Source organism: Lactuca sativa, chromosome 8 (assembly GCF_002870075.4).
Source record: "Lactuca sativa cultivar Salinas chromosome 8, Lsat_Salinas_v11, whole genome shotgun sequence".
Classification (NCBI taxonomy): domain Eukaryota; kingdom Viridiplantae; phylum Streptophyta; class Magnoliopsida; order Asterales; family Asteraceae; genus Lactuca; species Lactuca sativa.
This window is the reverse complement of record NC_056630.2, coordinates 59,396,029-59,411,591: the sequence shown is the minus strand read 5'-3', so window position 1 is coordinate 59,411,591 and position 15,563 is coordinate 59,396,029. Positions and strand designations below refer to the sequence as shown.

General features: G+C 33.7%; 1 protein-coding gene across 1 annotated transcript; it reads left to right on the top strand.

Annotated features, from left to right (window-relative positions):
* The first annotated feature begins 10,274 nt into the window (after window positions 1–10,274).
* LOC111911188 (F-box/kelch-repeat protein At3g06240) lies at window positions 10,275–11,435 on the top strand. Its single transcript, XM_023906971.2, has one exon. The coding sequence runs from the start codon at window positions 10,275–10,277 to the stop codon at window positions 11,433–11,435; it is 1,161 nt and encodes a 386-aa protein (XP_023762739.2).
* The last annotated feature ends 4,128 nt before the right edge of the window (window positions 11,436–15,563 follow it).

Sequence of the window (15,563 nt, the reverse complement as noted above, 5' to 3'; positions counted from 1 at the left end):
AGATATTGTTCGTACAAATGGAAATTTCGGGTTGTCACATGTGTGCACTACAATCTTCCCGAGCTCCTCTTTTGAAAAATAAGTAGCTGAAACCAAAACTGAAAACCGTAAGCACAAAGCTTAGTGAGTCTCCCCAAACTATCACATACCATACACATATAACATGCAACTAGGAGATACGGGCCCTGCCCACACTCATGGAGATACGGACCCCGCCCACACACCGCTAACTAGGAGATACGGGCCCCGCCCACACTCCGCTGTCTCTGAGATACGGACCCCGCCCACACTCAACTGCTATGCCAAAACATACAAGTATCACACAGACAACATGTATAACTAATCTATCATTCGGTCATATATAATAATCAAGTACAGTTATGAGATACGGGCCTCGCCCACACTTGACTAATAAGAGATACGGGCCCCACCCACCCTCAGCTACTATGAGATACGGGCCCTGCCCACACTCACTAGTCATGAAAATACATACAATCTCTAAACAAACAACAAGTATCACTAGGTATCTATGAGATACGGGCCCGCCCATGCTCAGCTACTAACATATCACACATATACGGGTCGGCCTTGATGCCTTAGACCCGTTCCTACTGGAAGAGGACTCACCTCGCACTGTTGAAGTCCTGCTGACAAAACCCTAGCTGTTGGATGACAGATTCCCGAATCTGTCAACATCAAAATAACACCCAATTAATAATTGGGTTCCACTACATATCCATAATTACATACTTTGGATAATTGCTACATTACCCTAAGCTTGGCCTATTAAGGCCCAAGGCCCAATCCATAGGGCCAAAGTCAACTAGGAATCAAAGCCCAACATCTCAAAATCATCAAGGACTCGACTATGGCCCATCGATGGCCCAATTTTCCAAATGGAGCCCAAATTCCTCACTTGGGCCTTACCCTAAGTCCATTTGCCTGCTCTTGGATGGTCCATTATTATCCCAATCACCAAGGCCCAAAAAGAAAGCCCAACTCAAAGTCCAAGTGAAATTAGGGTTTCACATAAAATGGCAATTAAGGTTAAGTGTTTCTCACTTAACTCATTAAGGACTTAATCCATTAAGTCCTTTACTCTACTAGATAAATGATATGGAACAATTTGGGCTTAATACACAATACAATCCCAATGGCCCAAAGGTGGGTTCCAATAAGTCCAAGGCCCAAATACTCACAATTAGGGTTTTCCATCCAAACATGGCCCAATAGGCCCAAAAGTAATCATTAAGCTCATTAGAGTTTCATTAGGTCATTTAGAGTTTTGCTTGTGGGGCAGCACCCACTACCACCTCGGGTAGTGGTGGTCAACGGCGGCTCACGGTGGCGCCCACCACCTTACGGTGGTGGTTATGGTTCTTTTCATTACATCTTTTACTAATTACAATTACAAGCTTTTAAATCCACAAATAAACACACACTCTAAGGGACTATTTGGCAGGATCTGAATTTTTAAGATCTGAATTTTTAAGAGGTCTGAATTTCTAAGAGGGTCTGAATTTTTAAGATCTGAATTTTGAATTGTTGTTTGGTTGGAACCTCTGAATTACAGTGCTGAATTATAAAAATGACCGTTTTACCCATTTTGTATTATTTTTGCTAAATTCAATGTTTTTGTTTATAAAATAACCAAATCAACTTCTTGAATAATTATGTAGAAAAAAATAAAAAATCCAAATTAAATAAATCCAAATCAAACTTAAATGTATGAATAGTTAATTATTAATTTATGTACAAATCTATAATTTTATCTAGTCATGCATCTAAATACATACAAACAGAAACTCTTCGCAAGTGGAATTTCATTCCATTCCAACGCCAATTCATTCTCATTACCCCCTTCAATTCTAACATTGAGAAAATATGTTCTCTTCCTTTTCTCCCATTTCTGTAACCAGTGAAACCACACCTTAAAAACATATGTGATGAAATCCGTCAAACTGGAAACATGATCTTAAACCATCATCTTACCCATTAATCACTAATCATAACACAAATTTTTTCAAAAAAAAAATACCCAAATGAACAAACATCCCATAACAAATGAATTCAGCAAATGAACTCAATTTCAACAAATTAGTTCAATTTTAGCTATACATCCACATATATCAACAAAAATATATCAACAAAAAGGAACAAATTAGAACAAAGAGCACATTTTCAACAATATTGTTGAACAAATAAACACAGAGATGAACTAGTGTTCCAGTTACAAATGTCAAACCTCCATTCAACAAATAAACACATAGATGAAGGGAGGAAGAAATTCACAAAATTCGCGCTACAAGTTGCAAATCACAGTTACACAAAGGTTGCAATATCTATAACACAGAGAAATCGAGCAAATTACCTTCGATTCAAGCAAACATACTTAAGATTCTGCATAAGTCAATTCGTTATTTGAACAAATCAGAAACAAATAACATAAGATGATTTCGATTTTTGATTTTCAAGTTGGGGGCAGCAAGGAAATCGATTTTCAGAAGAAGGAAGAAAGAAGAATAGCAAAGAAATCGATTTTAAGAAGAAGAAACACATACCTGATTTCGTTTTTGAACAAATCAGGAACAAATAACATAAGATGATTTCGATTTTTGATTTTCAGGTTTGGGAGCAGCAAGGAAATCGATTTTCAGGAGAAGGAAGATAGAAGAATAGCAAAGAAATCAAATTTAAAAAGAAGAAACACATACCTGAAGTCGATGCGGGAGGACGTGCGACGGCAGCGACGACGTTCCAGGGAGAAGCGTCGTCGACGGGGAAGGGTAAAGGCCTCGTCGAATCCTTGCTGGTGAAGAGAACCAGAGCGATTGGGAGCGGGAGTAGATGCGAAGGAAGAAAATACGGAAGAGAATTGTCCGATCGTTATAAGGACAAAATAGGTACACGACTTGTTTTTTTATTTTTCAGATCTTGTTCAACATCTGAAAAAATAAGAGGCAATTATAATTTTAAGAGGTAAAAAATAAGACGCAAACAAACGATTTGAATCTGAATTTTTAAGACATTGCCTCTTAATTTTTCAATTAAGAGGTAAACAAACGGGGCCTAACTACTCTACAACACACACACAACCACCCTAGTGGTGGCCGGCGGTGACTCGTGGCGGTGACTTTCTTGATCTATCCGGCCAACAAGCCCAATCATACATGACTGGAATAACACACACCCACCCCTAAGCTCGGAAATGTAACACAGCCACCACCTGGTGGCGCTCGACAGTAACATCGATGGTCTTGGGATGGCAGTGGCGTTTGGCTGCAGCTCCCGACGACAGCCACCATGGTTGGCTGCCATGGTGGTCTTCAAGCGTTTCCAGCCACCCTTTCACCCACACACTCCCATGGTGATGACGGAACACGCACAAACATCACATCCTTGGCTGAAAAACAGAAACACGTGAAATACACACATCACTGCCATCCTACGGTGGTTTGCGGCGACCGGAAAGAATATCAACAAAAAGGTGATAGCCATCAGGGCGGAGATGACGGCGATCATGAGAGAAATGACAGAGGAACGAAAAAGAGAAAGGTTGTCATTACCGGAGAAGATAGAGATATGACAACCCCGACATCGGCCTCGTCTCTAGCACTCGCCGATAGTAAACAACAACAATGGACTCCGGCGTTATTCTGTTCATTTACAGCCCATGCTCCGTTCTCGGTGGTCCTCCAAGCCACACACGGTGTCCCGGTGGTAAGCAGCGACTCGAGCAGATCGGAAAAACGAGGGGAAGGGGGGAAAGGGGCGACCGACTTCACACATGGCGGCTGAACCTTGAGATAGGGTTAGGGTTCTAATACAACTTAGAGTAAATTACACGGATGGTCCCTAGGGTTTGAAGTAATTTGCACGTTGAGTCCCTAACTTATTTTTTTAACTTGGATTGTCCTTATAGTTTGAAATTGTTGCGTCGTTGATCCTAGCCGACTTAAAATGACCAATATACTTTTATCTATTATTTTAATTGTTTTGTTTTTTTGTTAACTTAATAAATAAAGTTATAAAAGAATTTTTTTAATTGAAGTGGGCCATACTCTTTCTTAAATCTGCTCAATAATGAAAAGAAAACCCTAAACTATTGGACCGACTTCCTTCCTAGTTCCTCCTTCTTTCTTCACCATTTTCTCCGTCGCCACCTCAGTTGTCCCCTGAAATCGGCGTCGCCGAACACCTCTAATCAAAACCTTCACACTATCGTTGACCACCTCTTCTGATCAAAACCTGCATGATGTTGTTGACCTCTTCTTCCGATCAAAACATTCACGCCATCAAGCATGATGCCGACAATCACAACTGAACCCAGGAACCCATCGTCGAATGCTACAGACGCTGCTCACTCCTCCTTTCGATCATCTTCCCCCTTTTACCCTAAATCACCAAACTATCCAGCCATCATATGTTGCCCTTCTCCTCTCGGAGACACCATCTTGCTCGAAGAAACCACCACCATACCAGAGGTCCTATCGATTTGGATCAATGGGGTTGCCACTGTGTTTGTTTTTAACTGTGGTATCACCAACGGAATTTATGCATCAAAGATTAATGTAAGTTTGGAGGGGATTTAAAAATGTATTTCCAAGAATTGACTTCTGTTCTGATTTCGGGGAGAGTATTATCCAAGAAGCAGGATTCTCAACCATACCCTCTCCACAACTCCTTCTCCAATCACAAATTCACAACCTGCGGTTGTGGATTCACGACCATCTGTTTGTGTTCAAGACTCACTTGTAAGTCATGGGTTTTTATGGGCTTGTGTTTGTTAGTTCTTCGTAGATTCAGGTTTGATTTTAGTTTGGGAGTAGAGACAAGAGAACAAGAGCGGTTTTCGTCAGTTGCTGCATCAATGAGGGATCAGAACCAAAATCCATGAAGCATCGTTGTCATCAGATGGCTCCAGCCACTCCTATCCTCTCTTAATTATCACGTTTCTATGGCATCAAGCTTAAAATCTAGAACAACTGAATTCATTGTTAGGGTTGTAATTTATGTTTCATGTGATTTTTTTTGGGTTTTTTTTTTTTTCTATTTATCCGGATTTAGTGGTTTTGAGATCTTAGTTTCATCATATATTGGTTATGTTTTTTCCCTTTTCATAAAATTGATTGTCGTGGTTATGGAGCTCGTTGGAAAGACCAAGGAGGTGGGGGAGGGGAAGGCGGCGATTTGGTCGGAAAATGATGGAAGGGGAGCTGAGGCGGTTGTACATAAGGTTAAAGGGATTGTACGTTGGCAGTGTTTTTTTATTTCTTTTTTAAAATGAAATAGAAAAGAAATATGTAAATAATAAAATTAATTAAAAAAATATTAATAAGGGCATAATAGTCTTTTTAGGTCGGACAGGGACCAAACGCGCAACAAAAATATACTATAGGGACGGTCCGAGTTAAAAAAATAAGTTAGGGATCAAACACGCAAATTACTCCAAACCATAGGGACCATTCGTGTAATTTACTCTATAGCTTATATACCTGGTGCCATAAAACATATCCCCATATTAACATAATTGATCCCTCCTTCCTTCTTTTCTTTCAAAATAAGTCCATAAGTTACCCTTTTAACCCCAGCCATTTAAAATCTCTTCAATTGAAGTCCTAATATTTACCAAACATACCCTTGCTTCTAAAATTCTTCTCAAATTAACTTTGTAATTTACTAACAGCCCTTCATTATTAAAATTCTTCACAAATTAATCCGGGAATTACATTTATTAATTTATTTAAATAAACGGGGCGTTACATGATACCCTCATTTCTCATCCTCCATTACTCGACATTAACATGGAATTTGAATGTGATCATTGAAAAAAATGGAAGTAAAGTGTTATAATTGACATTAAAATGAAAGTTGAATGGTAGAATTGAAAAAAAAAAAAGTAAAATGCTACAATCTCTCACGACTGAAAGTTGAATACTATAATTAAAAAATAAGAAAGTAAAATGTTATAATTGAGAATAACATGAAAGTTGATTGTTATAATTGAGAACGTATTGAAATTAAACCGCTATAGTAACATTAAAATGAAAGTTTAACATTATAATCAACATTAAAATGAAAGTTGAATGCTATACTTGAAATAATATAAAAAGTTAAACACTATAAATAATGCTAATATTAAAAAAAATGTTAAAGAAATTACTTTAATTTTTTGTTTTTACAACAAACACAAAACAACCACAAACAAACACACACATAGTGAAAAACTACCAAATTATAGCTTTGTACTTTCAAAGTACAATGCTATACTAAGAAAAAGGAATTTAAAAAAATTATATAAAAAAAGAATAAGAAATGAAAATGATACAACGATTAGGATAAAGATATAATAATTAAAACACCACTTAATTATAGTGTTGCTTCTATATTCTAAAGAACATCAATATATTGGATTTTAGTGGGTAAATATGAATAAAAAATAGAAATTTTAATACAAAATAACACACGCCACTTTCATGAAAATGAGTACATATAGAGCAATAGATGAAAATTTGGTAATTTACTACACTTCTCTACTGCATGAATTCAGAAGCTACGTGACTGTATTTGGACAGTACATAATAGCCAAATCAAAAATATTCAGTACGAAACAAACTTATAAAATAAAGTATAAGCAATATATAAAATATAGTACAAAACGCTATAAAATATATTAAATATACCAAAAGGGCTAAATACATAACTAAGTAAATCATGAGTAACCCAAGGAAGGTTAAATATCAAAACAAGTAAATCATGAGTAACCCAAAGGAAGGTTAAATATTAAAACTTGCATATCTTACCTTTTGGACATGATGATATTGTTTATTCTCGTCAAGAAAGAGAACCAACTGTAAAAAAATGATTTAATGATTTCAATAGAAATGAATCATGTTTCAATTAGGTTTTTATACCGGATAAAATTACCAACTCCAACCCCAAAAAAGGGGATAAATTTAACTTAACACTTGCTTTTTGTATCATGATGAAAGACATTTTTCTGGAGTTTTAGGACCTTGTACTTCTAGAAGAGGGTTATCCAATACTTCATATTACAAAATGTTTAAAATCTAAAATAAAATAGAAAAGAAAAATGTTTCAATTGATTCATATTACAAAATGTTTAAAATCTCAAACAAAGTAAAAAAGAAAAATGTTTTCATTTGATTTATACATTAGTAAGTAAGAGGTCAAAACAATGAATAATCTGATTGTAGTGGCCCAACATATATGAAAGATGTTCAACTAGAGACATGCTTGGAATCAAATAATGTCAACACTTGATAAAAGAAACGAAGAAAATGGAATAATTATATAAGAAAGATTGCAATTGAGAAATAGATACCTAACTACCTTGAAAGTTAGCTTCTTGTCAATGCATATCAAGATAGCGGTTCTCACACTACCTAAAGAAGAAATAAATACACTAATTGAAACATACATACAAATACAAATTTTGTGGAACTCTAAAACTAAAAATCCAATTGATTTTGTTACAGTCGAAGAGGCTATAGATTAATCCAGTAGGAGATTCAAAGAAATCAGCAAAGAAGAGATGTTAGAGCTCGACTGTAGTAATATAATGTAGATCGGTTGTCAAAGAAAAAAAGTAAAGGGCCATTGTGTCGGATGGTGGTGAAAGAAAGACGATGACATAATTGGTGGTGGTGAATGGATTAGAGTTGGAAGAAAGAGAAGGGACACGGTGATGGTGTGGGACAGATTAGGGTTTTAGTAAGAGAGATAGGATATAAGAATCTCTTTAGACTGATTTGGTGGCTAATTGTTCGGCTTCAACATGGAAAGTTTTAAAATATTACATAGATTTTGTCAAAGAAGAATAGATTTTTCTAATTTAAATTCCTCAATTGTAGGAACAAAAGAAATAGAATCCAAGTTATTAACTGATAATATCCAATCCTTAATTTGATTCCTAATTTTTAGGAACACAATAAATAAAGATGAAGGATATAAGCGGGAAAAACAATCAAAGGTATTTGGTGGTAATGACAAGTGGCATAGTTATGGTTTAAGAATGTCGTGTTGCGTTTAAGGGATATTTTTATTAAACAAAATATGTGTAAGATATGTGTATTACACGGGTTGATTAAAAAAGATTAATTATCAAAGTGTAACATTAAGTATTTTTTAAAATAAAATTGTGAAATAAGGAAAGAAAAACGTTTATTACTATCACATTTATTACACTTAATACTTTACATATATAAATATAAATATTATGTGACTTTTTAATTTTAAAAATTGAAAAAACAGGAAATTGTCATGTGGATATTATTTATTTTAAAAATATCACAAAATGACAGGTGTCAAACATCCAATAACTCTTACGCCTTGTTCCCGAGTTATTATTAAGGAGGGGAATGAGAGGATACGGAGGGAAAGTGAGCGGTGTCGAAAGAAAATCGTGTTCCCTAGTTTCATTAACGGAAGGAAAATGAGGGGACGAAAAGGTTTTGGAGTCATATTTTCCTTCCAAATTGGGCAGATTTGGAAAGAAAGTGAAAGGAAAGAAAATTTTAAGTTTTATTTTCTTTTTCCTCCTAACTCGGTAACACAAAAACTTAAAAATTTCCTTTTATTTCATTCAAACTCGGGAAAACAAAATAACGAATATTTTCCTTCTCCTCCCTTTCTTTTTGTCAAAATTTCCCTTCCTTTTCTTTTATTGAATTTACCAAAAAAAAAAAAGCTCGAGAACAAGGCGTTAGTCCTTATGGTTTCAAAAATATGTTTTATTCGTCTCTAGTCCATGTAAAATGTTTTTATACCCTTTTTATTATCTTATATTTTTTTCGAATTATAAATTATATCAATATTAAACTACAAAGGCCCATACCACCCAACATATTTATATACGTCATCTTCGTCACCACTACAACCACCACCATAAAACATTATGCTGAATATGAAAATCACCGAAATCTAATTATTTTCAAGAGAATTAAGCAGCACTTTCAACTTCAATAATGTATTTTTTTTAAGAAACCTCAACTTTAATAACATCTAAGATACCATGTCCTTGATGTGTAATGATTTAAACAAAATCAATGACTTTGACGGTTTTTGATTCTTTACTTGAAAATGCAAATGACTTTGTCATTTCATTAATTTGCAAATCACTTTCACCACTAGAGATTGGGCCGCATTTAAGGCGGTCTTCAAAACTAGTTGTCATATTAGATGTGATTAATTCAACCCTTATCTATCTATGAGAGATCCATGGATCATTGCAAGAAACATAAATTATACTTTAGAAAAATTGAAGAGACTATACCATCATATGTCATGTTGAAATAAAACATGAATAAGCGTTAATACCCACATGTTCTTGAAACAAAAGCTTTAGCATGTTCCGTTGAAAAACCAAGTAGAGATGCCAAATCTGCAACATCATATGGTCATTTTAGTTCAATTAAGCAAAAAAAATCCATAACAAAATATTTATGCATTTTTTACCTATGGAATTATTACCCAAAATCCCACTACTCATTGTCAGATCTTTATAATTCAAATCCTATTGTTCAACCACCATCTTCTTATATATTGACATAATTTTGGTATATTTTTTTACTTTGGATTAATAGGGATAGAGAAGAACATAACACCACCAAAAAGGAAGAAGATGAGGGGGAGAGGAGTGTCGATGAATATGAGGGTAGGGAGGCGGTGGAGATGGAAAATAGAATTTTGGTTTTATATGTGGCGTGGGTTGAGTTTTATACTCATGTGTGGCGTGAGGTTGGGAGTTCGATTCTCTTAAATTATATACATAATATTCTCATTTGTGATTTTGTTCTTTAACATCCGAGAACCAAAGAACAAACGAAATGGAAGATGAGACGAGAGGAAACCTAAGATGTTCTAAACCATCTGCGACTTCATGGGGAAAAAGAAAAATTAACAAAAAAAATAAAATTATAGGCCATGTAAAAACCGAATCCTAGTTAGTCTAGTCTGCGTTTTCAATAACTATTTTTGGATTAGCACTAACTATGACTAATTTTTTCAAAATCAGTAGATAAAATTGTTAGATTCGTAAATCTGGTAAAGTTGTTAGATTCGTAAATCTGTTAAACGTATATCGTTATCTATAGATTAAAAAAAAATTGTGCCCAAAACTACAAATACCTTAGAATGATGAAACGAAAGCCCTAATTCTATAAGTTAACCTATTTGTAATCTCATCAGCTCCAAAAATCCAAATATATACACTTGTAAGCAGAGAAGAACATACAAGGAAAAACGAAACGAAAATGGTTTCACCACGATCACGACACCCAACTACAATGGAGAACCTCCAAGGCGAAGTTTTATCAGACATATTCATCAGGTTATTGGCAAAACAGCTTGCTCAAATGAGGTGCGTTTGTAAAGATTGGAATGCTCTGTTATCTGAATCCTCCTTTGTAAAATCCCACCTCCATCGTTCTACGCATATCAACCAGAAGATTCTTATGTTCTTCGGTGTTAGGGCTGACTGTACTTCATTCACTGCAAGCCCTTTTTCTTCTCCCGCTAACGAACTCGACAATTTCTTCAAATTCCCCGTTAATCTCGAATCTCAACCTGCACGTTGTTTTGGCAATGTCGTTGGATCTGTGAAAGGGTTAATATGTTTTAAGTATGAATCAGGTGATGATTATATCGTTTGTATTCAGAACCATTCTCTCTCCGCTTTCTTAACTCTTCCGCCATGTTCCATGGGCTCCTCCTCTGAATCAAGAAATACCATTTTCCGGTTTGGGTATGATCCCAAAACCGATGATTACAAAGTTGTTAAGCTTACAGAGTTTTTCGACCCACGAAGAATGGCACCAGTTGAGGTTTATAGCCTGAGAAAAGGTAAAGGTTCCTGGGAGTTGGTATCTCAAAGAATTCCATCACACCTGCAATGCATTAGAGATCAAGATTTAGTTTGTGTAGATGGGCATGAAGGCCATCTTCATTGGTTTTGTTATACTTATATTGGTGGGAAGTTGACACAATTGATATTGGCATTTGATTTGGGTTCAGAGAGATTCAAGGAGATACCTTTTCCAGATTCTTTAAGAACATGTTGCTTTGGAGATCGGTTGAATGTGGTGGGAGTTTTGGGTGGAAAGGTTTGTGTGATGTCGAGGGTAAGAGATACCGATTGTGAGGTGTGGGTGATGGATGAGTATTCATGGGTCAAACTTCATGTGTTTTCCGGGTTTAGTGGTGGTGATAAAATATTTCCATATGGATTTACATCAAACAAGCAGTTTCTTTTTAGATCTATGAATGAACTTAATCGTTATGGTTTGTATGATCCAGTTATAGCCAAGACTAAAAACTTCAAGATTCGTGGAAGATCTGTTGGATGTAAAGTTGTTGAGTATTTTGATAGTCTTGTTTGGATAAATCGAATAATTGAAGCGAAGAGGCATCAGTGATATGGAAAGAGAGGTAAATCCTTTAGATTGTCTATTAATTACAACTTTTAGTTTCAGTTTTTAGTCCATTAATTACATCTACATTATCCACTGTCAACATGGTGTGTGTTTTTTCATTATGTTTCAGTTGTTGGTGGTATTGTAAGCATTTAGCCTTAGTGATATTTTAAGGAATTTTTAGAATTTTCTTCTAACTATTTATTGTGAGTTCATGTTTGATAAAAAAAAAAAAAGTTTAAACGATATCTGGCTATCATGTGGGGACCACTTTTGTAATATCGTTATTGTATAGGGACTATTTCTGTAATTATTTTTACATGGACCATTTTAATGACTTTGCAAATCGAACAATTTCTATAACTATTTCCGGACCATTTCTTTAAATTTTAGTTTTTTACTTTTTCCAAAACAACTTCTATAACTTTGTGACTAGGTATTTTTGTAATTTCTTTGAAAAATGAAGGCCTCTTTTGTATTTTTTATTTTCTTATTTTTTTTGGAAAGGATAATACTAATGAAAGAGAATAAAAACTATGATTAAAATGTATGGTTTTGTGTGACATTTCTTGTAACGATTTGGATTTTCCATCTAAATATCTAAGAGAATTATCATAATTTTAATTACAAATGCCGAATTTTGTAAAATCTAAAATGTACTTTTTTATCAGAAAAAATATTTTTTTCTTGGTCCGAAATACTTCCGGACCAATAGGTTGTTTTTGTTAAAAAAAATTTGTTATTTTTTTAAATACACATTAAATTGTGATTAGATTACTTAATTTTCATATTTCCTAAAGAATGAGTATATAATAAGATGTTGAGATATTTGCTCTATTATGAAAACAATATTTTCATAAAATTTTGTTTAATCTCTGATGAAACATCATATCTAAAATATGAATGAGGGTCTTGCAAGAAGTAAAAAACGTGTTGAATATGCAATAAAACATGGTTTTTCAATAGTAGTTTCTTACCATTTGAATCAAAAGTCCAACAACAGACATTCGTAAAGTGTTTTAAAAATTACTTCATTAAATGGGAATAAATTTAAGTGTCTGAATGAATTATATTAGTAATAAGTAATATCAAATTCATTTGTATCTTATAAATATCATTTTTCCTGTAAGATTGAATAATAAACATTTATCCGCATGAAACCACATCATGGACAAGGACGAACACACGATGCAATCTATGTTTTGAGCAAAGTAAACCAAAAGCCTAAATGAGATAATTAGTTTAAATTTACAATGTTTAAAATTAATACAAATCAAACATCATGAGCATTTAAATGAAATAATTAGTTTTAAATGAATTAATGATAATAGGAAGAAAATGGTTAAAAACTAAGGCTATAAAAAATCAAAAAAGACACCATTTCAACGGTAAGTCAGTAAGCATCAAACAAACAGTTACATTACACTCACTTTCAAGTTCAAACCCAACATGTTCTCATTAAAAAAAACCATTTTTTTTTCTTTTTCAGATCGAAAATGAAAAATGCATCGTATGTATGTAGACACAAAAACTATTTTTTAAAAATTTAGTTGTAACAAACTCAACTCACCTCACCTCAACTACTTTCAGGCTTTTCCATAGCTGTCATGCAATGTAACAGTCCGGTTAAAAATGAGTTTTTCAGATGTCAAATCCTTATCAACAACAAAATAACCTCGTAATTTTCAACAAATTAATATTTATTCAATTTAAAAAAAAGTTTCATAATTTTTTATATAAGTTACAAAGTCTTTCGAATTGAAATTTATCGTCTACTTCTGCATGTTTTAGAGACGATACATCATATGCACATGGTATCACCACTTTGGAAATCCGGGTTTAAATCATCAAGCCACTTGTCAAGTTCTCCAGGGTTTTGATTTTAAAATAAATAAAGATAAAATTAATTGGATGTAGAAACTTATTACAAAAATAAAAATGACCAATCTCAGAAAGAAAGAGTTTGTCAAAGAGTCTGACTTCCGCTTTTAATGGATCAACTCGAGGAGAAGGTTTTGCAACTCAATCAAGAACACCCTATGCATATAAATAAAATAAAAAGTTTATGAATAAAAATATCATTAAAGAAAGAAAAGAAGTTTAAAAATATTAAAACTTGCCTTTGGTTGTCTTTTTGTCAGTATCATATTCAGCGTGTACTTCAACAATAGTCTTTTTGTCTTCAGAAAGTATTACTTCTGTACACTAATGAAAAGATATTATTTGATTATAGAATTTGGTACATGGTAATTAAAGAGGGAATGAAATTTGTGTTTCTCATATAGAAATGGAATGGAGCATTCCTCACTCAATTTGAGTGATTCTCATTCCATATAATTTCATGTTGTTTCTAATTGTACATCACGAAGAACATGTTTGAATGGTTCATTCCATTCCCTCAAGCCAACCAAACATGATAATGGAATGGAATAAACAAATCAATTCCATTCATTTGTGATTCCATTCTATCAAAGTTACGAAAATTATAGCAAGACCTAAGTAGGACAGTCTTTCCTGGAGTAAGGCCATAATAGTCTTTTGAGTCCTTCATTCTAAAGTCGGATTGCTCGATATAAACAACTTTTCGAAATGGTACCTTTCAAGAAAAAAAATAGAAAAATGCACTCGATATAAAAATCTAAAAAAATAGAAAATATTAATAAAATAAAAAGCCAACCTTGTACTAAGAAGATGGATCATCCGCTGGCGCGTCCATTTCTTTGCATCATGGTCTGTTACTAAACTGCCATTAAGATTTTGTAATAACAACCTAAAAACATTAAAATTCAATAAGAAGATTATTAATATAAATCACATTTTGGTCCATGAGTTCATCTGATTTTTGCATTTTTAGTCTCCCAAAAGTTTTCTCTTGCACTTTTGGTCCTGCTTTTAGGTTTCTCTATTGTTTTTGGTCATTGTTTCAAGTAAAATGCCCAAAATTTTGAACCAAAACTGGAGAAATCAGTTATATATTCAGACCCAAAATAGTCAATTTGCTCGGAATAAGTCTAAAACGTTACAAAAACCTCAAATAAAGACCTAAAATTGTAAGATGAAACTTTTGGTGACCAAAACTGAATAAATAGCTATACTCAGTGACCAAAAATGCTATATCAGAGTTACATTTTTGGTCCCTAAGTAACCCAAAAGTTTTATTTGGTAATTTTGCTCCTTATTTGAGGTTTTCTTAAAGTTTTTGGTCCCTATTCAAAGTGAAATGACTATATTTTAGGACCAAAATTGGAAAAACCAGCTGTACTCAGAGACCGAAAATAATCATTTTACATGGAATAGGGTCCAAAATGTCATAAGAACCTAAAACATGGACCAAAAATTTAAAAGAAAACTTTTTGGGCTCAAAATTTTAAGATAAAAAATTTTATGGTGAAAAATGTAATTTAGTGTACCTTTAGTGGATGCAGCACAACCATTGTACACGAAGCTACTTTATTTAACTCTTAACACACATGGTACTCGAGGCGTTCCAACCGTATCATACTACCATCACTAAAAAAAACCACAAGTACAACGCTATTAATTATTATAGTAAAAAGAAAAATAAAAAATAAAAAAGTTACAGATTACTACCTTCTTGTAATCCCAATTCCTCCAACAAAACCATTTATTGCAGTTGAAGTCACACATCTGCGCCTCAATCGAGCTAGTGTCATCAACCGATGGTCACAAGCCGATTCAATTATAAAAACAACATAATATTAATATTAATGTTTTCTTTTCTTATAAATAATTGTGAGATTGACTTTGACTTCTACTTTCATTTACTTTGTGTTTTGACATTACTGTGTTGGTTATATTCAAACGTAAATACTAAATACTCCCATACGCAAGATTGGTAAAGACTTAGGGCGTCTAGCAACCAATAATATGAAGCGCGACGTTTCTCAAATTCAAGCGTACAAAGATACAAAAAACACAAATACAAAAAGTAAATGTTTTATTTTTTATATAAAAACACAAATACAAAGAGTAAGTAAATAAATACCGCATGCGTAGCACATTAAGAACGTTAGAGATTGAAGTACATTATTTGTAAAGTACAAGGACCATTTATGTAACTTTATCTTTTTAATTCTTAGCCGTGAGAACCACGCAAAATTTCCATAGTTT

Excerpts from the sequence above, each read along its gene's own strand:
- LOC111911188 (XM_023906971.2), top strand. The coding sequence starts at position 10,275 with ATGGTTTCACCACGATCACGACACCCAACTACAATGGAGAACCTCCAA.